The sequence below is a fragment of the Coffea eugenioides genome, chromosome 5 (assembly GCF_003713205.1).
Source record: "Coffea eugenioides isolate CCC68of chromosome 5, Ceug_1.0, whole genome shotgun sequence".
NCBI lineage: Eukaryota > Viridiplantae > Streptophyta > Magnoliopsida > Gentianales > Rubiaceae > Coffea > Coffea eugenioides.
This window is the reverse complement of record NC_040039.1, coordinates 52,558,883-52,586,873: the sequence shown is the minus strand read 5'-3', so window position 1 is coordinate 52,586,873 and position 27,991 is coordinate 52,558,883. Positions and strand designations below refer to the sequence as shown.

Genomic DNA, 27,991 nt, shown 5'->3' with positions numbered 1-27,991 from the left:
TATGCGAAACATTTTTCTCCTCGAGCACTTTTAATAAGAACATGTTCGAAGCAATTTTTGCAAGAGTTTCCAGGCGAGAGAATTTAATAACAGTGGCTGACAACTATAAAAGTTAGTGAAATAATATAAAGTTTAGTTCTTCTCCGAACGAGAACTCTCCTCCGGCAAACCAAAACTTAAATAGTTGAGCTTGAGAGAGCAAAAGAGGCCAAGATTGATCAAAAGTCATGACATATCCATCCATGAACGATCCAGATATGCATCTTGATAGTAACTGGCATCGCCAAGAAATAGGACGACCAAGCAAAAAAAGACCTAGAAGAGCAACAGTAGCCCCCAGCCCATTAACCTGCCATACCTAACCCTGCTTACCAGATGTTTGGCCACGGCCGCGGGCACTACGTCCACCCCGACCTCGAGGTGCCCTTCCACGACCTCTACTTGTCAAGGAAGAAAGCATACCACCTTGTCTAATAGAAGCCCTTTCCTTCGCCCTCTCGGACAAATTAATCGTTGTTGAACTCCTATAAATAGGTGACGCCTGTTTCCCTTCTTCTGTATCATTTATGGCACTTGCTCCACCTTGTTTAGAAACACCAATTTCTACGCCAGTGCTAGGTGGTGTTTTCTCAGGATTAGTTGTAGCAGCTTCAGAGACCTCGTCTGTCTCAGCTGCAGCCTGCTCAATATCATTATTCAACTTGTGAGAAGTCTCACCAATGTCTTCAGTTATGATACCCTCATCATTTTTTACATCATCCAGAGCTTGGGAAACTTCTGCATCCCCCGCTTCCACTGTTGCCTGATCCACAGGATCATCATCAACTCCAGGTGGAATTTCAGAAGCTGTTCCATGCTCAGACAGAAATTCAGGTTCCGAGCTTCCCAGTGTAGTGGACATATTAAGACTACCCTCTAGATCAGCAACGTCTGTAACCAGTTCTCCTTCCTCCCGCTCACTTTCGGATTCTGCTGCTGGATGCTGAATCTCCTGATCAGCCTGCTGTTTTAATGGAACATCAGATAATAATGCACCATTCAGCTTGTTTGAGCACGCATCAGCAACATCACCTTTGTCATTCTGAAATTCTTCCTGCATCTTCATCTCTGCAGTTGGCTCTTCAGCCTGCTTAGCAGCAGTCTCACCCTCGTCCTTGTCAACATTAACAGAGATACCCTTGGAGACATGTGGAAGATCTGGAATATCTTCCATAGATTCTTCACTAGCAGGCAAAACTTCAGAAGAATCCTCCAATTTCCCAGCAGCTTGGGAATCGCTGCCCTCTGGTGGCAGTCCTTCACCACCTTCTTGTGGGGTCTCTGAATTTCTGGACCTCTTCAGTGTTGGTTCAGCAACATCTGCGCCTGTTTCGTCCGTCACAAGCAATTCTTCACATAACTCTGGAGTTGATAATGCAGATGGGCGCTTACGACCAGGTGCTGATGTAGGTATATCAAGATTTCCCTGATTTTCCAAATCATTAGATGATGAAGGCTTATCAGACCCTTCAAGTTCTGACATCAATATATCAGGCTGGGATTCTTCAGGTTTTATAATACGAGGTCGGACCAGCTTCCTTCCTGTCTTGCGTGTCTCCAGACTTGGCTTCACTAAAACAGATTTCTTCTCTTTTTCATGCACTGTTTTGGCAGAAGGAACATTTGCGGTAGAGGGGGCGGGAGACGAGATTGCTGGAGCCATTGCAGCAACTATTTGAATATCAGATGACAAAAACATCATTTATAAGAACAAATTTCCAAGAAAGTGGAACACTAATAAAGATTAAAAGCAACCTTGATGATAATGGTAAAGGAAACATGAAGTGCTTGAGGATACATACCTATGGTAGGCCCTGCAGAAGTGGTATCCGAAGCCGCTGATGAAACCACAGCAGAGGCCCCAGGTTCAACAGATACTGGTTGAGCAGACCGATGAAAACTTTCTACAGCCAGATGATATGCAGTAGCAAGGTCCTCCAAGAGACTACCAGATAGGAAATTAATTTCGGTGGTTCCCTAAGAACAAGCATATATACATGAATCCCGTAGGAAGCCATCATCCGATATACATGGATTTACAGATATCTTATGACTGACATAATTTCGCAAGCAGGGGTAATAAACAAATGTGAGACAATAAGCAGTATATATTACAGTTTGCACAAATAATTCCATAGACAAAGATTTGGACCACAGACAGTGCCACAAAATCATACAGTGCCACAAAATCATACCATCCACAAACTTGTCCACAGTTTCACTAAGGTTCACTTCAACAAGTATAGCAAAGGAAAAAAAACGCTGGAGAACTCTGCATGACTTGAGAAATTCAAGAAGAAGATCCACAGCTTTATTTGAAGATGTATTCCAGATGATCTTAAGTTTCAATTAGCATATATTGTACTGGTAACATATTATGGCAGGAAAGAGGGGATTTGCCAAAACAGAAAGCCTTCAAAACGTTGTATTGGCATTTTTCCAATACTTTTACAAGTTCGCATGATTCCTAGACATCAATTTCAAGCGCTTGGTAATCTCTGTCACTAAAACATGAAATGTACAAGTACAGAAGGTGTGTATGTCACGAAGCAGGGGAAATGGGATATGATGAAACAAAAATGTGCAATACAGCAAAAAACCTTGAATTGTTACCTCTGATTGATTTCCCCTAGACTGCTTTAGCTTTTCAACTTCATCTACAAGCATTCTCAGAGCCTGTTTATGCTTCTCCAGTTCATCTAACAACTTCACCCGATGCTGGATTATTACAGGAAAAAATTAATAAATTCAAGCCTGCAAATATTTCTTCTGTAAACCTTTTAAAAGACAAACTAAATTTATTTTCATGCATCCTTAATTTTCATTTACACGCATGAGCTGTGCTATAAAACTATAATTTTGATGACTATTAATCCAAATACAACAAGCAATCCACTTCACAAGTCTAAAAAATAAAAAAGCCAGTTCAACGAGCAAGCACACCTGAGAAACAGTCTCATATGAGTCACTAATTGTCTTCTGCGTCTTCAGTCGCTTTGCTTTCTCTGTTTTATGTTCATCCTTTTCCTTCTTCAATTCCTCTCTCAACCTCTCCACAGTTTTTTCCAGAATCTTTCATATATTGCAAGAAAATATCAGCTAAATCATTATAAGAGGAAAACAAAAGAGCAACAAAATATCGAGTCGTTGTGTGAACCTGTATTCTGGTGTCTTTCTCCTCCTTCTCCTTCTCCTTCTCCTTCTCCTTCTCCTTCTCCTTCATAGCATGCTCACCTGCAGCATCTCCAAGACTCCTTTTCACTATAAAAGACAACTAAATAGCTGAGAAAGATAATTTTGTAGTGCTATAATGCTATCATAAGAACTGAAAGTAAGTGATGCATCTTGCCATAAGAAACCAAAAGTTTTTTTTTTTTTTTGGCCCCCATGCTCTAACAGATAAGCATTCTAGCTCATTTAATTCCGGAAAGTATGGTAAGGAACCCACACCTTGCTTAGCATCTTCTAATTGTTTGGAAAGAACAAGGTTCTCTTTGCTCATGTCTTCCTTTTCTTTTGACAAGGTTTCAGATTTCTTCTGCAAAGTAAAAGCCGCATCACAAGAATGTAAGGTAATCAGACACCCCATTATTACAACAAACAACATCCAAGGTCTTATTTAGTGAAAGCAGTATCAGAAGAATGGAAGATCATCAGACACTCAATTATTACAAGGAACAACGTCCAAGGTATTTTTTCAAGAAGTAAACAAAGACCAGGTATATCCATGAACACGCTGCTGACCTTTAATTGAGCTATCACCCTCCTCTGCTTTTCAAGATCTGATCTCAAAGAAGCCTGAATCACAACATATGCAAGAATCTATTAGTTGTGATCTAAAACTCGAGGCAAAGAGAAATCAAGAAATTGAGGTGAAATTTACATATTGAATGCAAATAGGAGTACCTCAACTTGAGATATTTCATTTATCCTGGACTCCTTTTCATTCCTTTCTATTTTACTCCTTGAAACATCCTGCTCCAAACGTGATATCACACTTTGCCTCTCAGATAATACCACCTTCATTTCTTCTAATTGAGCTTCCTTTTCTCTAAGGTTTACCTACAGACGAAGAAATTGGAAGCCATGTTGGTAAGGATCTAAGGTTTACCAACAAATTCAGAAATCAGAAGCCATGTTATATCCTTATTATGCCTGTCCATTTTTCATGTTTCCTTTCTAATCCATCTTCAACATATTCTCTCCCTGTAATCAATATTATGAGTTACATTCGTGGATCCTGTTTCTAAATTTAATTGTATTCCTTGGAGAAACCAAATAAAACTTATAGTAAGCCAGAAGAAGCAAAACACCATCTTTTAAATAATTTTCTATTCAAGGATTTCCACTTGCGACTGGCAAATGGCCGTCACAAAATCCTCTTCCAATTTCCTCCAAAATCAATCAAGAAAGTCAATAATGAAAACCCAAAAGAATGGTCTACAAGTTTTCAAGGGTTAAGGACAAAAAACCAACTGGCTACTATGTTAACAACCACGCTTAACACAGAAAACTTGTCAATCCAAGTGCTGGTAAAACAAAAAACCTTGGTCCTCACCAATCATGTTTAATCAAAAAGCTCAAATGACGAATGTAAAATCATTCAAGGATTTGATCAAATCTGAAGATAACTTCAAAGAGAACATAAAATTATTTCCACAATCATCACCAAAAATGGAACAGAGATCATAATGACCAATTCAGGATAATATACAACCCACCTGCATCTGCTGAACTGATTCTCTCAAACGGTCATAATCTTCCACATCAAAACTCTTCGACTTCTCCAATAACTTAGGATGAGGGAAAAGAACCATGAGAAGACAAACCAAAGTGATTTAGGGATTGAAAGGTAAAATCTGGTTCAAGACAATACCTCATCAACCTTCCGTTTAAAATCTTCTTTCTCCATCATCTGTTTTTCAATATCTCTCCTACAAGCTTCAACCTCATTTTGCCTCTCCTCAAGACTTCTCTCCTTAATTTCCATTTCAATACTAATTTTTTGAAGAGCTTCACGAAGTTTCTAGGACAAAGCAACAATTTTTTCTTGTTAGAGAAGCTACCTAAAAGCAAACGTAATACATCAACTCACAATTCCACAGAAGTATACTGTCTTCATTCAAACCTGACATTCCTCAAAATTATGCCTGTTTTCCCCTCTGAGTTGAATGTTACTTTCCCGAAGCAAACTTATTTCTCGAACCTGCAGTGGTTTAAACAGCAGAATTTCAGGTCCCCAGATGACATTGTCCATGTCACATTGGGGAAAAGCCAAAACAAGGAAAAAAAAAATAGCAAGAAAAAAGTGAACATCTAAAAAGTAAATTCAACCAAAAAAATTTATTAAAAAAAAAAAGACAACAACAGAATGTCATGTACAGAAGACAAACAACGATTGCAAGGATCGAAAGAAGACGCAAGGTATAACTTTAACCTGAAGCTGTAGAGATTTGAACTCTTCCTCAGTGAACAGCGATGTCTTTAAATTTGCTCGCTCAGCATTAAGTGACGCTTGAGCTGACTCTGCTGCCTTCAGAGCAGTTTCAAGCTGGAAGAGCAAAAAGAAGAAAAATACATTAGAAGTAAACTTAACTAAAATCTTGAAGTATCAATAGCGCCGCTAAAATTTCAAAATCTTGAAGTATCAATAGTGCGTGAAGAAACTAAATCCTATGGATATCAACCAGCCACTTATTGCAAAGTTATGCAAAATGCTTGTGCTTAAAAAACTCAGTTTGCAACAAGCCCACACAACAGATATCCATTAAGGTTCCATGCAGGTTAACATTACTTAATCCAGAAGACCAGTGTCTATTCAATTGAACAACAGGACTTCCCATGCACAACCCTATCAGGAAAACCAACCCCAAATGTGAGCAGATAAAGACATATAAGATGACTGAGGTTGCAGGGAAGCCACAAAATGCCAATGAGGGTTAACATGTCATGCTCTTCAAAACCTTATAGGGAAGCACCAAGCCCAAAAATCAAAGCATATAGATCAAGGAGAAGCACAGCTAGTAACACACACACACACACACACACATATATACATACATATATATATACGACACCCCAATTTACTTTACCAGTGAGGCATTCAAGACTTAGTTAAGTTTAATACAGTCCTATTTAGTAAAACTAAGCAAACTGGCAACAAATGATTGCCCTACATGATAACCTAAGCCCCCAAAGATACAAGATAGGACAAAACGGAAACATGAAAATAAATAATTATGTGTAGGCAAATCAAAATGGTACGTCGAGCTACCTGTGATTGAAGTCGCCGTTTTTCCTGTTTTAGCAAAGAAATTTCTGTTTCTGCCTGTAGAAGTCCAATTTAGTTAGATGCTAAATAAATGAGAGTCGGTGGAAGGCACAAGAAGAAGATGGGGCATGCATACAATTTCTTTCGAGCGTCGGAGGTAATTTACAATATGTCCCAAACCATTATCATCATCAAGAGAATCATGAGAAGAGCTTCCAGAAACACAGGAAGAATGACGGTCCTTCTCGGCCAATTTGATGTGTAAAGCCTCTAACTTGCTATGTAATAACTTGTTCTGAGAGATGCATGGGTTCAGAAGGGAGTAAAAAAATCAAAATGGAAGGCAAAAAATAAATAATTAAATAAAAACCAGTGACAGTCCTTCAAAAAGAATTCAAGAAACCAATAAAATAGAAATAATGATATTAAATGTAAGATACATGTGAAAGGGGAAAAAAGAAAAAGGGAAAATCGCAGAGACATATAAGCACGAAAACAAAATTATATAAAAATAAGTAATCATTTACCAGTTCATTAACCTCATTATACTTTGCATCTGCATCGTTCTTCAGAACTTCAAGCACTGACTTCTCAGTTTCCCACTTGGCCTTGAGTTCAATCTATGAATCACAGCAAAATCATAGGAGTTAGTACAAACCGATACAAGAATCAAGTAGTCAAACCTCAGATATAAGCACTCTAAAACAATAGCCCAGAACTTACATTAACTCTAACATACATATTACTGAGGTAACGAAATTAAAGGACACAAATAAGTTCTGAGTTTGATCTTCAATTTAACAGGACAGAGCCAGTTAGGAAGATAATTACCACATGGTGACTATCAAACTAAGAGGAAGGAACCATTCTTCAGTTAACTGTTTATGAGATTGTGTACAAAACAAGGAAATGTTACAAGAATTGGGCAGAACCATTACAAATCCAGAACGAAAACAATCTATGATACCCTATCATCTTTCCATCTACAGGTTGGTCAACATAAAACTGAAAAAAAAAGCAGCAGTAATGAAACTTCCATCAAAGAAAAAGCTGACCATACATATGACTGCGAAAGGTGCAGTCTTACTCTCAGATTAATTAAATCCAGAAGAACAAGATCACCATTTAACTGCTGAATTAAATGGAAAAGATTTTGAAAACGTGAAGGCATTAGGTGGACAGTTCATAAACTGAGTATTTCAGCCAAATTCTGTTCATATGAAATTGTTTGTTTGTGAAGGATTAGGAAACAAAGGAACTTCAAAACTGACAAACTATGCAATATGCTATTCTTAGTAATTGTAGTGCACGGGGAATTGCCCTACACTGTCAGACTTTCATAAGAGCTGGGAGTTGTAAGAAAACTAAAGATGCAATACCTGTGACCATGTAGGCCACAGAAGAGGTTCCTCAGGTGACACAAAATTGGCTCTCAGAGTAGAAATTTCAAATTTACAGAATGACTTGAAACGATCATGATTATATCAAATCGAAAAGAATCATAATAAACGCAATGGATTTAAATCCAAAAATGCAAGATCGACAACAGTACAAATTAACTGGAAAACAGTGAGAGAAAAGGAACAACAATTTGTCACAGAAAAGGAAGATACATTTTCTGTTTTCAGTGCATCTGACAATTTGCGAAGCTCGGATGCTTCTTCTTGCAGTGTAGCTAAAGCTTGTGAAGTTCTAGTCAACTCCTGAATCGTATCAGACTGTAGAATAACCTACCAAAATCACAAAAAAAATATGCATATTAAGTATAAAAAATAAATTACACCATCACCAATGAAATGAGAGTAATATTATGCATCTGAAGAACACCAAAAGATAACAGAACGGAAAGCCACTCTTCAGTTCCATTTCAATAATTTCCCCACAATACGAAATGTTTCAAATTCTAATGCAGACCAATAAAAACGTTCAGTGGATACTGGATACCATATGTTTTGCATAGCCGTGTTGTCAAGTGAAAGTTCAACCTTCCATGGTGAATGTCGATCAAGAACTCTTCATGGAGTTAAAGCAAAGGAAAGATGGAAAGCACATGTTTATGAGAATACTAAGCCATTCACCAGTCCATGCTTAGAAAACACTGTATAGTCATTTTCTCAGATCTTCTTAGCTGGTCTTTAGACAGCAAAAACCATAATATACAAGGTGAAAAGAAAATTTTTCACCTTTTTTCATTGATACATACAGAATTAAGAGCAAATGCCAGAAGATAAAAACAATCAGTTACCATTTGAAACCAAATCCTCTTATGAAGTCTAGTTTGGACAGGAATTTTGGCAGCGCGCATCTTTTAACATAAACTGCTTCAACTTACTGAACATAGGCATACAGTCCCAAAAACTTTTGGTGATCTAAAAATGAGCAAACAATAGAGTAAAATGCAGTTATAACAATCATGGCAACCTGTCTTTCGTAATTAGCTTGAGCAGCACGTGCTTTTTGATGCTCTTTCTCTAAATCATCTTTTAAAGAAGAAATTTGTGTTTCCAAAACTGCAACTTGAGACCTGCAAATAATACAATGATTAGCCATTCAAGGCAGCAAAAACAAAGATATCATTTGAAGTCATATCATTTGAAGTGAGCCTTGGGGGGCAAAAGCAGAACACATGGGATCTGGTGGCTGTTGCAGATCATTTGATGCATTATGCTTTTTGAATTGGGAATTGGGAGGTTGAGTCACATTTTTCAATTTTGGATATGCCAATTTCAGAAAAAGATCAGTTTAGACAGCATAGCAGTTTCTGCACAAGTCAAACTGAACCAACAAAGATATTGGTAGTCAAACACTGACGTCTTAACCGAGCAATCCTCTTTTAGAAATGCAATTTCTGATAAAGCAGCAGCAAGAGCTTCTTCTTTCCTGACAGTTGCAAATTCCACTTCCTTATTTTTCAAGTTGCATTCTTCTTCAAGTTCAGTAACCCTTTGTCTGAGAGATAAAAGTTCTGCCTCGAGCGACTTCTTGAAATTCTCCGCCTGTGGAAAACATGCAATACCAACATGTGAATGAGAAAAATTCACTAATTTAGAAAACAACAAAGCTTTCGGACAACCTCTGCTTTTGAGTTCTCATGGGCAACTTCCAGCTGTTTAAGAGCTTCTTCACTAGCCTGAGCAATGTTTTTATACTGCCACAATAGCCAAAAGAGATTAGCATATCATTCATTTTAAGTAGTAACCGCAGAAGCATTGAAATTACCTGAAGCATGTGTTCCTTGTTGATTCGTGCTTCCTCTCTCAATTTTGCAATTTCATGTTCAGCAGTGTGCAAATCCAATACAATCTTGAATCCAATTATTTACAAACGCAAAAGGTCAATGAACAGAGATCAAACTTCATACAAATTTATTGTCCTACTGAAAAAATCGAAATTCCTATTTTTTCCCTTTTTCATATTTACTATACCAAACTTGGGCTGCACTAACTGGGAAAGCTGCAGCAAGCAGTGGGCTAGGGGCCCCAAGCAGCAGGAATCGAACCTTACAACTTCCCAGGTCTCAAGTTTGCCCCCACTGCTAGGACATGCCCTAAAGGTAAAACATTGGAACTTATTCTTGTTCTCTTTCTACCCAATAAAGCACACATCAACCCCACTAAATCCTAACTGTAAACCCTCAACCCCACAAGGGGAGCATGTGTGCCAACCGGACATTGTTCGAAATGAAGAAATACGCACAGAAGCCAGAATGCTGTAGGTAAAACAAGGTTACCTCATTATTAGCAGTAGAGTTAGGTCCACCTTTTCCATATTTCTCAGAAGCCTGAATTATAAGCAGTAAAGTATAATTCAGTATCACAATAACCATGGAAAATAAGAAAAATTAAGAATTTGAAAAAAGGCATTCAAACAGGACCAAAATTTCATCAGACAACAGAGGATATATCTGAAAAGTCATTTAAAACATCACAAGATCGCTGCACTAGAGAAAGCAATATGAAGGTTGGGAAGAGTGCAAAAATGCTCAGAAAATGAAGCAGGGAAAAACATCACAAATATCTTAATTCAGTGAAAAAGTGTAAAAAGGCTCAGAATATGGAGCAGGGGAAAACTGAAAAGAGAAACAAACTTTTTAGCAACTATCTTAGAAAAGCATAAAAGTCAGTTATCAACCAAGTAATTTCATTATCAACGAAGCAGAGTAAACCCATAAAAATCAGCCGAAAGACCAAGTAAATGTCATGGATAAAGTGCCACAATTCTTCAGAACAACAGATGCAAGTGGCCCTTTTACAACCAATTAAAAAGCCTACATTAAGATATTTCACAACAAATGCAAGGTGGAAAAATCACCTCAAAATTGGCCAACTTCATCTTCTCCTCCAACTCAGAGCATCGGGCCTGGATTAAATTAACCATATGAGAAGCAAAGTCTATAACCTATTCACTATGTTACCAAGCACCAACTAAACACAAGCATGAACTAGGAGATATTATTGGCCAAATATTCTAAATAACAGAGACCTCGGCAATAGACGCCCTAGCCTCAGCTGCAGCAAGTGCATGTAAGGCTTTACTCAATTCTTTTCCAATTTCTTCAACTTGTTTCAATGCATTGTTCAGGGAACTTTCCCGCTCTAGTGTAAGATTTCGGACCCTGTCACGCTCTTCATTAAGCTCTTTTTTCGCCTCAGCCCATTCTCTCTGCATCCATCAATAAAAAATAAAAAAATAAAAAAATAAAAAGCAGAACACACAACATAATTGAAAAGAGTAGCAGATCATGGAAGCATTGGAGAAAACACGGGAAAAGAAAATAAATCTTTCTACCCTTCTGCATCTGTTTACAAGTCCAGTAATAGCTCAACCTATTAATTAAAAAGAGGCTAGGGATGAAGCATGTCCGAAACTGGAAACAAACCTCAATTTGATTAATATATAGCTCCTGCTTTTTTCTTTCAGCACATCTGGCCTCCTGCTTCCACCAAAAATAAATAAATAAATAAATAAAACCCCTTAACAAAGCTCATATTATTTTGACAAAACAACTACAACAGTGAAAACCAACATGTTGGAGAAAAAATTTTAAAAATAATTAAAAAAAGGGGGGGTACCTCTCGAACTTCTTCCGTGCTCTCTATAGTATTCAAACTAGCCTGAAGAAATTCACACAAGTAACAGAAAGCACAATCTATAATCATAATTCGCCCTCGCAGAAAGTAGAGAAGAATAAAAATGCCTTTAAGATAAATACCTGCAGACGATGAGCCCTCTCTGACAAGCTACGAATTTCATCAGCAGCTCTCCTCTCAGCATTCAACAACATTTCCTTTTCTTGCTTGACAAGAGAGACCTATAAGGTAATATACTTGTTTCAAGTCATGAATAGGACAAAAATTAGTAATGACAAAGATAAACCCCAAAAAACACATTCTTAAGATTAATTGGATATCATCTCATGAAAAGTTGATTCTGCAGATACAAGCTGAACTTAAACTTTATCTGAATACTTAAGCTGTTGGGCATTCTCTGCACGAAATACTCCGGGACTCTCAAAGCAAAGCTTGTAAATACAGCAACAAGAAGTTGCGACTTTCAGTTATTCTGTGATCGTGGAAAATAATATTATTATGTGTTCTCAGGAGTACATACAAGGAAGAGCTAGCTGCATTAAAAAAGTCGTGAGAGAATTCTTTGGGTGAGAAAGGACAGAACCATCTACAAAATCTGAATAAGTCTTTGAGCTTCAAGTTATGGGAACATTTATTTTGCAGAAGCTAGTTCAGGCATTAAAAAATGGGTTTTATTCTCAACATCAATTTGTCCTAGGAAGTTCTGGAAAAGAGTCTTTCCATCTCTATGTCCACAAGTGACCGAGGAGCCTATTTTAAAATCACAATCCTCGTAAGCAGAAGATGATGGTAGGTGCTCATTTCTGAAATGGAAAATATTGATGAAGGAGTCAACACTGGGTTGTCCCAGATCTGCTGCAGCAATAAGGGAGTTAAGTGACATTATTGATCAGGCAGAGTTCATTGATATTACACCAGCAGAAGGATAATACAATTGGTTTAGTACAAGAAAGCCTTGTGTGTCAAAAATTGCTATGTCCCTCACTTCATGTGGTATAGAAAATTGATTCCAGATGGTATTTAAGACCGTGGCTAATCTGATAGTGCACGCATCTGATTGAAATTTTGGGGAATAAGAACATGAAATTTCCCTTTTGTTTTAGAATTATGTGGCTGCACTTTGAAAACTCTATAGATATAGGGAAAGAATGATGGGTGAATTAACCACACTGAGATCTCATCGATTTTGTTTTATTTAATAAATCAACATAATTAACAAAACAGGGACCCAAAGAGGCTAGAAAGCTCAAAAGCCAGAAAAGCACACAGACAAAGCGCAAGACATTAAAATGTAATTAGATATAACATTTGGCAGTGGAGGAAAGCAAATTTCCATCACTAATAGTTAAAAAAACAGAAAACGAAGAAAGTCACATATATGTGCCTAGAAGGTATAAAGGGGTTGCATGACAGTCAATTTTAAGATGAGATTGTGGAACAAAGAAGCCAGAATATCAGAAAACATTTGGCAAACTTTTACAATCAGAGATTAAGGTTACAAAGCAGTTGTGAAACAAAGGAAAATGGATGTTTTTCTTTTAAAGATCTTCTCAATGATTTGAAGACCAACTGCTCTGCTTGACACAAATAAGGACTTTTAGCCAAGAGGGTGGCATCTTTTGCATGACAAGTATCCCAAGTACTTTAACAGGAGATAGCATACTCCTTTAGCAAATTAAATTGTTTTGTTAACAGACTTGCAAAAAGTTGGAGGAGAATACATTCATTTGTTCCAGCACGGCTCTTTGCTGCCTCCAGTTAATGCTGGACCACATTAGCCACAACAAAAGACCTATTGTTAAGCCGGATTTTGTGTGAACAATGAAGGAAGAAGCCTGTAATAATTACAACTCTAAGCTCCACATTTGGATCTTAAAGAAAAAACTGCTGTGTGAAAAGGAAAGGTCGTGAACAGCTGAAATCTAAGCTTCAAAATGTACTGAAATTGAGGATAAACATAGGATTGTCCAATTCTCTGTTTGTTTATCGAGTTTTGGGAAATGTTACATTGACCAAGAATGTCATACTACAACATTGAAATAATTAACTGAGTATTTTTCTCTAAGAAAATTTTAAAATTTAATGTGATGCTTTCTTTTGTCAAGAGGCAGGTACCACCCCCTTTGTTCCTCTTCATAAAGAAGCTAGCGCTATGTTGAAATATTGTGAATAAAAAGTAAAACTGTCACTCAAAATAAATTCTTAGCATGGTAGAACAAACAGATATGGCAATCACCTCCATGGTTAATTTTCGTGAAAGCTCCTCAGCAGCCCTCTGCGAGTCCGAGCTATCACGTAGCTTTCTTTGGTAGTCAATTATCAACTGTGAGAACTCAACATTTCTTGCTAGCAAGCCATTATATTCATCTCTCTGATGTATCAAACCACAAGAACAAATGTATTAAGATAAACCATGCAATTAAAGATATTAACATACAATACCCAAATATTCCATAAATAAGATTTTGACCTGGTGTTCATATTCTGCCATAAACCTTTCAAGTTTTTCTCGTGCTAGTTGTGCTTCTAGAGCTAACTTGTCACATTCTGATCGCAAGGATATGATCTCACACCTGCAATAAAGGACATATTAATATGACCTAGTTACCATGAGAAGAAGATAACAAGCAATCAAACTGACAATGCCAAGATCAATAGGAAAGGACCAAATCAATCCTAATTGACCACCGTCTTAGTTCCTTCACCTAGGCAATAATACTAACCATCTAATATGTATATTCAACAGGAAACCATTTCAAGCTCTCAGACACAAGGATCACAAATAAATTAGAGACCATCCTTCCCTTTCTTGCCCACCTCCCTCCACCCCTTGCTTCCCCATTTAAACATGAAAATAATAGAGAACCAAACAAGAAAAGAATAAATACAAAACAGTAAGCACTGTATGAGTATCCAGACAAGATATGTATAATAGAAACGAAAGCAACATGACAAGAGAAAGCAGCACATCATCTAAAGGCATCTGTAAAAGATTGTGCAGTGCAACGCATATGTCTTATAATCAGCACCTAATAAGCTTCTTGAAGACACCTAACTCCCTAACATCTCATGGTCATGCTCAATTTTACCGAATGCATGCATACCCTCCGCCAAAAGTCATAAAATACACCGTTAAGTGGCTGGGTGTAACCCATTCTCAAACAAACAATACCAGTATGCACAAGAGGGCAGAAGCTGAGGTAAACTTGTATGAACTGCCAACCATTTACCTTGACTTCCCTAATTCTTCATCAAGATATTTCACCTGCTTATGAGCCTTTTCTTGTGCCTTCTTCAAAGATTCCTGGATTATGTTAAACCAATAAGACAAAAGTGATCACTCATATTACTCTGAGAGATAAAATTTATATTCCTCAAGTGTTTCAGAACCATACATAAGAATCGTCAGCTAGGCCAATGATAGCCTTCCCTCGCTCCACTGCAATAAGCACTATTATTAGTAATCATCATGCAAAAAGGATATTCCACAAAATTTTGGTCATCCAATCTATAAAGCAATGTTAAGATGTCAACATGAAACTTTGAACAACATATAGAGGAGTAAATACGAATTCTATCCCGTCAGTGCCAATATGAACCTTCTTACTTCTATCTTCCGTTTCCTTTCTTTGTTTCAAAACATAGAAAGGACCTTACTTGAAATTAGATGCTGCCAAGGCATAAGGTTCGCAGGCATATTTGTGCTAAGGAAAAGAAGGATTAGTGATACAATGAACAGAACTTATTGAGCTGACTATTTCCAAAAGGGAAAAAATCCAAGCATAATTCTTCAAAAGCAATATCAATTAAAAACTAATATGTAATAAATTAGGGATAGTTTTTTATTTTGGCTAATAATCCAGGAAGACCAAAATTATAATAAAAATTGGAATTAGATCGGGTAAAATACATTGACCCCTACCTAAATTTGGCATGAAAACAAAGACTTCCCATTTGGCTTTTCAAATCACAATAACTTTACTTGGTTCAGTAACGTTAACTATTTTGCCCCTGCAAAACTTTAGTGACCTTTGACATGGCATGGATAAGGGTAATTCTTGAACTCCAAGCACATCCTACGTAGACATTACTTTTTAGGGAAGGTATGTGTAACAAGATATGAACCCTGAAGGAAACTCATTATAATTAGAAAACAAATGGGCTATCTCAGGATCTATGATAACCGTCAAGAATATCTGACTAACATATCAGCTGAAGCAAAATTCATGATTGCTCAACTTCCAGACATGAGAAATTAGATAGTTCATGTATAATACGTATCTATCCATACTTCCAAGAAGGATACCAGCAGTTGTTATCCCTCTCTGTAGCACTCAAAAAGAAAACACCAAAAAAAAATAAAGATGAAGCGTGAGGAAATAAACGTAAATTAACTGATTAATAAGCCTGAGACATCAGAAGAATGTTTGATTATAATATGTGACACTTTTCACAAAGATATCGAGGCATTATTCCTGAATAAACATCTGTTGTACACAATCTTAGTTGGCTCTGTATTTATTTTAACAATAATGTCTTTTCAGATGAAACTCTTTTTATACATAAGACTGAAGGTCATTGCTTAACTATTTTGTCTTTATTGTTGTGGTATAATGGAATGAGAAAGTTATGATCAACGTAGCCTCCCTCAATTTTATGTTATAGTTGCTGAATTGGTGTGTGTTTAGGATCTGTTTGCTGAAAAAAGAAACTTAACCATGCCCAAATAACAACAGCAAAGCCGCAAGTCATGCCTCCACTTAACATGAAAAAGTTAATAAGGACAATTCCCAAATGGTCATAAATCAACTACATATCTTATTTCCAACTACTTTTTCTTCATCTCAATATCCTTCTAAATGCACGTCAAAGGATTCCTGTACAAACTTTAGCCATTAATCATAGACCAAATTCCAAGATATCATGCAGCATTACAACCCAATCCCCTGCCAGCAACCATGAATTGGAATGCAAGTGAATTGTTCAAGGAAAGTACCAGAGAAAAGCTCTGTATCTTCAACCATTGAAGCACCAAGAATTGCAATTGATTTGGTACACTTGTCATAAAACAACTCATTATGAGGAGGAGAAAAATTAGGTAGGCCTGGTCTACATAGACTATCAGGTTTGCAAGTGATTATTGGTAGAAGGACAAAGGGATCGATTCATTGATGAAAGGACAAAAAAAACAACAAATGCATAATAGAACCTTTAATATACCTTGCCTTAAAAATAGCATCCAGCACGAATGGAGGAGGACAGAGCATAGCATGTAAACATCAGAAGAAAATAACTAAATTAAAGAAACAAAAAGAAACAAGCAGAAACCTGGCACAGCTTCTTGAAGTAGAGGATTCGGAGAACGAGGTTTATGAGCTTCTTCATACAACCTCTTGTACATTGCTACCTATGTATGGAGGAAATGCCAGACAAACAGTGAATGAGCGCTAATACTTTTTACCACTAATTCTGTCAATCAGAACAAAACAAGAATGCGCTGTTCCAAAAGCCATAGTCCCTGAAGAAGCTTACAGAGGTGTGAAGTGATTCAATCATGCATGCCTGCTCTTCAGCTCGAGCTAATACAGCATTAACTTTAGAGCCAGCTTCATCGGTATGCCTCTGAAGCTCTTTTTCATACTTCTCCTGCAACTTACAGTAATGCAGGTAAGGCTACATAAGGCGTTGAAAATAATTAACTGCACTAGTTAAATGTAGATATTTCCGAAAACCTTTAACTCAGTTTCTCGAGATGCAATATCCTCAGAGAGGCTATGAACAAGGCGTCTGAGCTGGACATTCTGTTCAACCAATCCAGAAATATCTTTGAAAGCCAGCTGCACACATTTTAGGTAAAAAGCACATCATTAGTGTACATTAGACAGAGGATGGGTTCCTTGCATCGAAAGCCAGCTGCACACATTTTATTTAAAAAGCACATCATTAATGTACACTAGACAGAGGATGGATTCCTTTTTTCTTCTTTATATTTCTATTTTTGGTGAATGTGGTGGGATGCAGACAGGCAACAGACCATACCAACTGCTCAGGAATAACATCAGCAGCATTATAAGCATCTTCAGTTGACACACCAGAACCAGCCATAAAAGTATCACCATAATCATGACAAACAGATCCACCACGCAGTTGTATGTCCCGGCATTCCTTTAGAAGAACAGAAACCTAAGAACAAGATTGACAAGTGAGGCTTAATAGCAAGAATGAGATTATTGCCCATTGTATCTGCAACGCTGCCAAAACTTGCCAGGGATTCCTTACCAAACTTTCCAGCATAGGCAACAAAAGTTGCCAAACGAATTAATTATCTAATCAGTAAAATAATTACTCAGATGGATGGAAAACATCCTGTTTGGATCAAAGATCATCTGGATTTTTTTTTAGAATAATAATTTTGCACTTTTTGCGATGTGATATACGTGAGATTAAAAAAAGGTTGAATAAAAAAAGGTGATTTGAATGTGTTTATGATGCAAAAAAAAAATCCAAAAATTTTCCTATCCAAAAATAAGTAGGCATTCTTTTATTCTCACAGAAACATAATTACCCGACAAGTATTCTTTGGAGTTGTTTAAGCTACATGGCTACATCTACAACAAAGTAACAGGTATCTCTTAGTTTTGAAGTTTTCCAACCACGTTTTACTTCAGTCAAAAGCACAAGGAGGTAACGAGTGGGTCGAAAACCACTAGTAGCATGGATGTTTGCTTTACCACAGGGATATCTAAAACCTATAATACGATTCAAAGACTTAACGTTTCAATCATTTTTTACTTGATAAAAATAACCACAAGAGAGCAGCTGATGCAATGCTAGCTTCAGAAGCTCTCAAGTAAATGAAAGACTGGCTAAAGATGAAAAAATAATGAGCTTTTACATCCTCATATGTAACCTGCTTTTGGAGATCAACAACCTCCTTTTGGGCTGCAGCATACTCGCGTTCATGCCTCCTCAAGTCGGCCTGAAACCAATTATGTAAATTCATTATCAAAACTGAAAAGCATTATTCTTAAAACTAAAAAATGTCTAAACCTTTAGTTCTTGGGTGTGACTCTGTAGAGCAGTTTGTTCAGAAAGAGAATGTTGCAATTTTTGGTTAAGTGAAGAGTACGCCTCAACCATTCTCTCATGTTCAGCTGCAAAAAGGCAATTAACCCCATGACATGTCCATGAAGAAGAAGAAATCAAGCAAAGAAGCTTCTACAGTATACTTTTTATGGAGGGACAAGTATACTCTGCATCAATAATGCTGTATCCCCACTAAAAATTATTGTCTTGAAGAAAGGAGATAGACAAATCAAATGTGCTCGTTGCATCCATATAGTAAGCAGAGCATGGGCTAGTGCAAGCATAGAAAATACTAGAATTGCCCCGTACTTAGTTCAAACACTTCTTCTCACAAGTTATAATATTCAGCAGCCAACTGGCCAACTTCCACCATTACAAACTACAATTTAGGCCATTACAAACTACAATTTAAAAGAGCAAGATATTAAACCAACAGAATTTTCATATTCTAGATGCTTTCAGAACCTTATTGAATGGATGTTCACCCATCAAATCAATAATATGACGAACATAAGTTGCATATACTCACAAACAATATCAAACATGATCTGACTAATTTTCTGAAGCTTCTACGGTCAAAGAGACATAATAAGAAGCAATGCAAATGTAGGACAAAATTAAAAACTTTCAGCTTTTTCGTGCTGACATCATGAATTTTTCAAAGTTTAAGGGGGCAATTGCCCACCCACAGCTAAACATGGCTCTACTGCTGTACTCAGTACTCCTACATAACTACAAGCAGAATTGTTTTTCTGAGGGAATCATCATTTAACAAGAACATAGTTGAGTGAAACACACACAGAGAACAAGAAACCTTCATACTTCGTGCTCCTGCATACCTCGAAGAGGCCTTTCCTTATTGAGGATTTAGCATTCAAGAAGAAGATAGTTTTGTGTGTGTGTGTGTGAGAGAGAGAGAGGGAGAGGAGGACGAGGAGGAGAAGAAGAAGGCAAAAACGACAGAGTACAATAAAAGAATAATAAAGAATAGTGATTTTAGTAACCATGTTAACCACTAAAACCGCTAACTAAAGGTGGATACATATCGGAAAGCATCCACCAAAATTGAGTCCGTAATACTTAAACTGAATGCTTTTGGGAAAAAAATTATCTAACTGTAAGAACAATTTTATACCAGCACAATTCCTAAGCCAAGGAAGATCTTATTACTCAGGGGTTGATGACCGAATACACAGAAAAGGAAATTTAGATCAAACAAAATTAGTTAATTTCTTGTGAAGTAGTGAACGAAGGAAGATCTTATTACTCAGGGTTTGATGAACGAATACACAGAAAAGGAAATTTTGATCAAACAAAATTAGTTAATTTCTTGTGAAGTAGTGACCTCATGAACCACATTTTAACAGTCTGTCACAAAATTGTGGAAAGTGATTTCCATGTTTGAGTGAATGTTAAAAACATCATTACTGACTTAAAAAAGAAGAATGCTAATTCATATGAAGAAATTAATTTCAATTTTTCTTCCAATCCCAAATACCCCACAAATATAAGTTAAACGATGACCTCCAGATCAATGTTCACATAAGAACAAGCCAAAAAAAAAAAAGAATAAGAGGTAAAAGAACAGAAGTAAACAGAAGTTTCTTGAAATCAAGGACAAACCTCGCTCATCCAAGATGACACCTGCTTTCTCCTCTATCTCATAAAGTACCTAAAAAATGATATTCGATTCAGAAAAGTACAAAATTAAGACTGGATTAAGATCATATAGCGGCACATACATATTAATCCAGTGCCACGAGTAAAGCTTTAGCTAATGAAAACTTGTGACGCATATCTATATCAACAAATTTACAATTTACAAGCTCGTCAATACATGCCCACACAGAAAACCGTGAATAATATCATTTGGCTATAATTTTTGGGGATTTCATACTTCTCCTATTCCCTGCTTCTTCTAAACTTGGTATCTACTCCCAGCTTGTGTCTCATTCACCGCTCTCCTCTTTTTCTCACTTCCTATAACACCACCTGTAAACAAACTTACTTGAATAGCAGTGGGTGCAACAGTATGAACATTGCAACACATCAGCTCCAACTAAAAGTAATTGCTTTCCAAAGTCCTTTGCTACCCCATAGAGAAGTGTCACCAAGTAGTAAAGTGAACCCAATTTCCAAATTTTCAATTACAGCTATAAGAATTTGACTTTTATGGGTGCATGTCATCACTTAATTAGTCAATGAGGGCTAGATAAAACAAAAAATGCTGATGCAAAAAAGTTGAGGATTTCTCACAAATTCATTTCTAGCCAGAAAGCTATAGTAGGACAGCAGCTTATGGTGAAGTTCAAGTTGAATTTCAACCAGTGCCAGCTCAAAGTCAACTCGATTCAACCCCATTAGTTAATAATTGCAAAAGCATTTTCACATTGGACACAATCTTAAGGCATCCAATGTACAGAGAGTTGTTAAACATGGCATTTAGTGAATCAGCAGCAGGACAAACATTTCTCTGCTCGGGAAACTCCGTTTGAATTAGCTGTTTTTGGGGGTATTTTTGAAAAATTTTACTGTAGTAGAGTTTTTAAAATATATATTAGGATATTTTTACAAAATATTTTGAAATATTTAAGAGTAGTAGAGTTTTTAAAATATTTTTTAAAAATTAAAAAAAATTTAGATTACTTTTTAGAGTACCTTTTAGAATACTTTTTAAAAATTTTTATAGTATTTGAAAAATTAGTTTTTGAAAAACTAGTAGATCCAAACAGAGCCGCATTTCTAAAATTAACTTTTTACAGCATTTCTAAAATCATATCAATATGCATATCCACAGGCAAAGTTCGAAAAAGTTCCTGGAAACTGTATTTTCCTTCTCCAGGCTATTCAGGGAAACTTGTTAATGTGCATATTCATTATTGTAGAAAAAAAAAGCAACATTGATAAATTGAAAAAGGAACTGACACACTATGCACTAGATGTAAGAGAGTAGAAAAGACAAAACAGAAGAGAACAAACAATTCCCTTAACAGAATGTGAGCAAACACACCCAAAAAGCAGCCAATTCATACACCCCCTCAAAAACAATAACCCACTACAGAATGTTTGGAACAGAAACTTTCCCTTTCAATTCACAAAACATAAATAATTTATGAACATTGAGACATCTGGTTAAAGCATCTCATCTGAAGACCTAAGTCAGGCACATTGTGAATGTATCATAACGTGAGAAGTTGGAAGTTCTACACAACATGCTACACATACTAGATATAAAGAAGAGTTCAAAAACATACACGCTCCAGAATCGCTTGAGATTGTTTTCTTCCCAATTGCTCATGCCGCAACGCATCAACAGCTTCTTGATATTTGGTGTACAATTGAGCCAACTTAACAAGATAGAAAGATATTAGACGGGTGGAAAAAACAGATAAACAGCCGAATGAGGTCATGAACTCGACAAGATTTGAATTTCTCCTCAGAAATGGACTAAAGACACAGGAAATTTCTAACTTACACTCCAACCATCTCGAAGAAGGGAAGCTGCTAATGCAGTTCCAGAGACACCAACAGGAATACTCGGCAAAAGCATCCGATTATCCTCAACAGTGTTTGTACCTTCCCTTGGGTCCACCCATCTGCAATTATCCACAGCAAAAATAGAGAACAAAAAATTTACTTTGTGGCCACTCACAGTCAAAGACTAAAGAAGCAACCAATCGCACACGTAGAGGTGAGCTTTATGCAGGTAATAAAGCCAAAAGTACAAATGGTTGTCATGAATAGAGTTCAAGTCCTCACTTAAAAAGGGTTTTAGAGGGAAAGGTAGGAAAACAGAGTCGTAGATGCATCATATGCAAATTCTAAAGCAATTTCAATTACAAAAGGTGTCTTTCAAACAAAAAGTCATTTACATCAAGAGATGAAGGTAACAAGGAACAAGTCACATGGACCTGCATTGCAAAATATGTCTGTTAGACTTACAATTCAGAAGTAAAACTACTCAGGGGAAGTGGTTTTAGCTCGTCCTTCCTCTTAAAACTTTCCAACTCGGCTGCACACTTTTCAAAATTTTCCTTCAAACAATCAGCCTCCTAAATATTCAAAAGGAGAAAGTATGAAATTAAAAACAGCAATGGCTGCAGTATGAATTATAATCATGGGCATCACAATTAATCAAACCAAAATAAAATGACTCTATAAATCAATGAAATGCAAGTACTAGAAGGTTGTAACATGGTGGGAAAATCTCCAACTCAAATTTCATTATTGAGAGTCAAGATAAAAATTGTTACTCTAAAACATATAAAAGGCTCTACTAAAAACTAATTGGCTAACATCTCATTCTTTTCCCCAAATCATTCAACAAAAGGATCACTAGATAGACAATATTTACCTCCAACGAAACAAAACCTACCAGATTAAAAAGAGGACAGCTGAGAAATGAATTAAGATTGATGTTAATATTTTCTCATGCTAAAGTAGAAAGTCACCAATTTACACATAAGGTCGGAAAAAGTTTGCAGCACAATTGCTTCAAATAATAGAAAATACATTTATTACACCCAAATTGTCCATAGTCTGTTAATTTGACATAAATTACTGAAACAATATTACAAAACAAGAATTGAAATGATACAGTAAAATAAGACTCAACGGGTAATTCAACTAGTAACCACAAAAAGGGAAAACCTAAACCCATAATCACAAACTGCATTAACTTTCCCTACCTATTAAAAACACCTAAGACACATAAATATTAATTCACAAATTCTGGGCCCAGTACAGGACAAACCCATCAACTTATTTATGCAACTATAAACCTCAAATCCAGCAATCACAAGCAAACCATCCTAGACCTTATAAATTATGCACATACTCCACGTGCACAAGTTGCACATGGACAAAAGTTATTCACAACTATTCACCTTTTAACTGGAATCAAATCCTTGCCATCAAAGACCAAGATGCAATTAAATCATAAAGAACACTAATAAATCACAAAGATACATCTGGAAGTGATTTCAGTAGACGAGAAAGTAAAGTACTTCAACGGCCTATGGATCACTAAGTTTGCAATTAACATGTTTGGCTAACACTTTATCAACCTGTTGAGAATCATTAACACTTCTTGTACTTTAACATTGTTGCTCTATGAAAAGCTTAAAACTACTCTGAAAGGCAACCAGTTTATGTTCTACATGGTAACCTACATAACATAGAGTACATAACCATCTAAAAAGAAGTTGAAGGCACAATAACTCATGGAAAGAATTGTTTCCAGTGACATACAAAAACTAGATAAATGCACATAACAAGCTAGAACTAGAAAAGTCCATTCCTGAGAAAGAAGTGGTTCCATTGGAGAATCTAGTAATCGAAGTTAATGTTGGATAATGAGACTCAAGATATTTATCAGAACAAGCCCAAGGTAATTACAAAAAAGGACCACATAAGCAAAAGGAGGAGAGGGGAAAAAACACAAAACCTTTTCAATTTCCTTTCTTGCTGATGCTTCACTCTCAAGCCTCTGCTTATAGTCATCTTCAACTTGAACTAAATGAGTCTGCAACAAACCAAACATGAAAATTATACATGCATATATAAAAGGGTTCTAGTGAATGAATACACACGAAACTCAATTTCAAGAAGCTTACCTCCAAAGCCTTGACCACTCCCTCAAGCTCCCCAGCCTTTTTGGACCATTCCTCAGAGCTCTCCTTGTATAGGTCCACGAGCTTTTTCCACTTTACAAGTAGAGAAGAAAAAAGAACATACTTGTCAATAAGGCAATCTGAAATTAACATTAAAATTTAACAGAAGAATAGAGAATTTATCAGCTATGCATATATGTTGATGGAGTGAAAAAGAAGTGGTTATTTTATTTAAGCTGGCTCCTGGTTGATGACTTCAGCATTAGAAAGGCAACTGAGCAGCAAGAGCCCAATACATCAATAACAAACATTCTATAGATACTAACAGCAGCAACCAATTCTTGTCTTTTGTTTCAAGTTTCACAAAAACTTTCCAACCCTCCAAACCTCAAGCCTATACCATTATGAGTCATGCAAGCACTACCTCAAAATTATCATCATACTACTACACAGACATTATTTGCATCGTGATTCAAAGGTACACTCAGTGCAACACTTCAAGTTTAAGAACTCTTATTCTCCAGTCAAGTCTATACAGCGTCATAATCTTCATTCAGGACATTTATATTTACTCCTTAATCAAGCCATTTGATTTTCTTTGGGATAACGCATGAAATTACAGTTACTAAACTCTTCAAATGTTCAAATCTTCATTCGATGCAACTCCCACATAAAAACCAAGAGACGAGGTCAAAAGCCCTCCCTCCCACACACACAAAGGCACACAAACACATGCACAAAAACAATAAGCATCATTAGAAATATGCAAGAAAAAACATCAAATTCCTTAACATTGTTTATGGGTGCACCGGGACTTTTATATTTTTAAACATGACCTGGAAGAAAATCAAATATCAATATACATCTTTACAATTACTTACTGTTGAGATTTCCGAAGAGAACTGCTTCTCAATAGTGGCAGCTGCATCCTTACCTGACAGTAACTCCTTCAAAAGCAAAAATGAATATTTACATAACAAAACAGATGTTTTGAGACATAAACAAAGCTCACAGAGGGACACAATTCTGCACACCTGCTCTAAGGAGGCTAACTTTGATTCCAATTCTTTCACCCTATCTTTATTCCACTTCAAAGAGCTAGATGTCTCGTTCCAATTTTTCTCAACCTAAATCAAACACAAAGTTTCACCAAATTTATAAATCAGCAGTTCGACAGCAAATGCATGAACAATTTATTAGGAAGACTCACATCTGCAAGCTTAGCAGACATTTCGGCTTCAAGTTCACTATGTGCTTTCCGCAGCTCAATAAGATTATCAACTTTGACTTTTAACTCATCATTAAGCCATGAGTTATGCCTCTCTATGAGCTCTTTCTCCTGCCAAAGAGCAAACATTCATACTCAAAATTGGATGAGCTTTATAACAGAAAACAGAAAGACGCCAAAATCCAATTATTTAGACACATTTGCATCATTCTAAATAATACAAGAAAAAGGACTAAGTCAGATATGAGTATAGACAAAAGTCTAAAACAGTATGGGAGAAACCATCAATCAACATATGCTCATAGCCCAGTTAATTGTACTAACTCAGTTAAGCACGCATTTCTGCTCTTATATGTCAGCAAATTCATCATAAATTGCTTTAGATCACTTTAAAACTAAGGAAAATAAAAATCCAAAAAGGAAGACACAGATTCCCTCACTATGTTAAGAAGTTACTACTATCTAATAAACATAGTCAAAGTCAAGTCCTGCCTTAGAATGACACTGTACCAGTACGAAGTCAATGTACTAAACATGAGAAATGATGTGAGCTGACAATAAGCTATGAGATTCTAATTCATGCTGCTGATAAAACAAATAATTGAAGGCACTGAAATGAAATAAGTATTGATGCTACCCTTAAACACATTGAAATTTTAAAAGACGATGCCGATAATAGATTCTAAGTATCTACTTTTCCCTTACTTCTTTCAATCCCATTGAAAAGGAGATATTGAAGTGAAGGAGGACTCTTAATAGCTATTCCTTGTCAGAATTAAATCAGAGACCGGGTCAGTAAAACATGAACCTCTTTGTAATCTTTAAGCTGATAAATTAAGTTTTGATCCCAAAAAAATAAGTACCATCTCTTACAGATGCTTTACTACTTGGCATTAAAAGAAAAGAATCATCATCCTATTCTAAATGCTTTGTTATATAAAGAATTTTGGTACAAAGCAGATGCATATACATGAAGAACAATAACTCTGCAACTGATGAAACAACAGAAAAAGATACTATACTAACTAATTGGCTTGGTGTCTCTGATTTACTGAAATCTCAACAACCACATCGAACCAATATAGGACAAAATAAAGAAAAAAAGACAATTCAAAATTTTCAAAGGGAAAGGGGGGCTGAGACGGAGTCGACTTTCCAATAATTTATGTACAGTAACTTCAGTAGGTAACATAGATTATTTACTAGTCAAAATGTTGAAAAAGGAAAAGGGTAAACAAGCAATAAGTAGCTCTGTTTCCACGATATGCTTCGACTAATTTCTATTTCATTCTCTTGCCCTTTATCTAGGAAAAATAAAGAACAACTGACACTGACACAGACGAACGAAGTTTTACTATACATTGTTTCACATTCTAGAGAAACAAGTAATCAATGCAGCAGCATTTCAACCTACCTGACAAATGCGAGTACAAGAAGCCTGAGATCGTGCAAGTTCAGTCTCCAACTCACTGACTCGTGCTTCCTTAGAAGCAGCATTCTCAGTCAAGTAGACCTTTACAACATAGAAACAGAAAATATCAGCAGCATTTTCCCTATGACTAATCTCAATCATGCATAACCTCGAATGTTTCTTCAACACCAACAATCTCTAATATAGTAGCAGATACATCACAAACATTTTCCAGAATGCACTTTTTCCCTGTATAATAGATAACTTCATTTAGAAGTGTAGCCCTAGATTCCAAACCACAAGAATACTGGCTAAACGTTATGGACATCACTCAAAATTTGTTCATTTCATTTATGTACTTTTCTTTCGGTGGTAGAGAATGCTCATGTAAAGCATATGCGTACTAACTAAAACAGTAGTGTAGCAAGAATAGATTCTTATACATGCAATTAGGTCAAGAGAACCTGAACTAAAAGGGATTGTGCAAATAATACAATCAAGGAGGGAAACAAATAAATAGCGCCATACAATCTTATCAAGATAGCTCTTGATTATCGAACTCTTCTCACTGATCTCTAATTCTTTCTGCTGCAATAACTCTATCAACTGTCTCTTGGATTTATGAAGCTCTGATGCCTCAGTCGACAGCCGTTCAATATCCCCATCCTTGCCAGTCTTTTTGGATTATGATTTCGGGGTGAAGAGAGGATAATAGACATAGAGAGGAAACAAGTTTAGCATCAGTCCCCGGAAAGATGAAATAAAAAAAAAAATTAATAGCCAAGAGAGCGAAAGAGTTTACGGATAGCAAATGAATTTGGTGGTTTTGGGCTCGGAGTTCAGTTATTTCGGTGAGGCGCTCTTCCAGAGAGGCGTTCAGCTGAGAGTGCTGGGACTGGAGGCTGGAGAACTCGGAGGAGAGGGAGACGTACTTCTGCTCGAGGAGAGAGCAAGTTTGTTCGGCAGTAATGGACGCGGCATCAGCTTTGGCTTTCACCGTCTCCAGTTGGTTCATAAGTTCCTGGATGAAAGCGTCCGCCTTCTCCGCCACCAGAGCTGCGTCATTCGAGCAGCTCTGGAACTCCTCTGACGACAAGAATAGCGGCATATCAATTTCCTTCCGTCCTCTTCCAACTGATGGCGACGAGATTCTGTGGCCTGAATTTGGGATTATAGTTCGTTTCTGTGTTCTCCCACGCTATGCATGCGTAAGAATAGCCCTAACTATACAAAACTGACAAGGGTGAATTGAAA

The 27,991-nt window shown here is 36.6% G+C and overlaps 1 protein-coding gene across 1 annotated transcript; it reads right to left on the bottom strand.

Moving 5' to 3' along the window:
* On the bottom strand, positions 1-27,991 carry LOC113770055 (nuclear-pore anchor). The gene is made up of 48 exons (XM_027314407.1): positions 27,540-27,991; positions 27,266-27,412; positions 26,741-26,839; positions 25,309-25,437; positions 25,133-25,225; positions 24,980-25,045; positions 24,102-24,191; positions 23,933-24,010; positions 22,429-22,538; positions 21,962-22,082; positions 21,741-21,833; positions 20,110-20,158; positions 18,451-18,554; positions 18,311-18,379; positions 17,440-17,583; positions 17,133-17,237; positions 16,933-17,046; positions 16,729-16,807; positions 14,796-14,839; positions 14,631-14,704; positions 13,871-13,973; positions 13,637-13,771; positions 11,523-11,621; positions 11,383-11,424; positions 11,190-11,243; positions 10,793-10,972; positions 10,622-10,669; positions 10,041-10,091; positions 9,530-9,613; positions 9,384-9,458; positions 9,122-9,306; positions 8,732-8,834; positions 7,924-8,040; positions 6,838-6,930; positions 6,447-6,605; positions 6,314-6,367; positions 5,477-5,590; positions 5,168-5,245; positions 4,916-5,065; positions 4,761-4,832; positions 3,946-4,101; positions 3,784-3,837; positions 3,490-3,577; positions 3,197-3,300; positions 2,983-3,111; positions 2,653-2,757; positions 1,842-2,016; positions 1-1,710 (listed from the first exon to the last, which is right to left on the bottom strand). The coding sequence occupies exons 1-48, from the start codon at positions 27,843-27,845 to the stop codon at positions 359-361; spliced, it is 6,273 nt and encodes a 2,090-aa protein (XP_027170208.1). The 5' UTR covers positions 27,846-27,991; the 3' UTR covers positions 1-358.

Bases quoted from the DNA above. Each gene is read 5' to 3' on its own strand.
- LOC113770055 (XM_027314407.1), bottom strand. From the start codon at position 27,845: ATGCCGCTATTCTTGTCGTCAGAGGAGTTCCAGAGCTGCTCGAATGAC. The intron at 9,614-10,040 runs GTAACCTTGTTT...ATTGGATTCAAG, and splicing joins ACTCTACTGCTAATAATGAG to ATTGTATTGGATTTGCACAC. The intron at 5,246-5,476 runs GTTAAAGTTATA...AAACCACTGCAG, and splicing joins TCAAATCTCTACAGCTTCAG to GTTCGAGAAATAAGTTTGCT.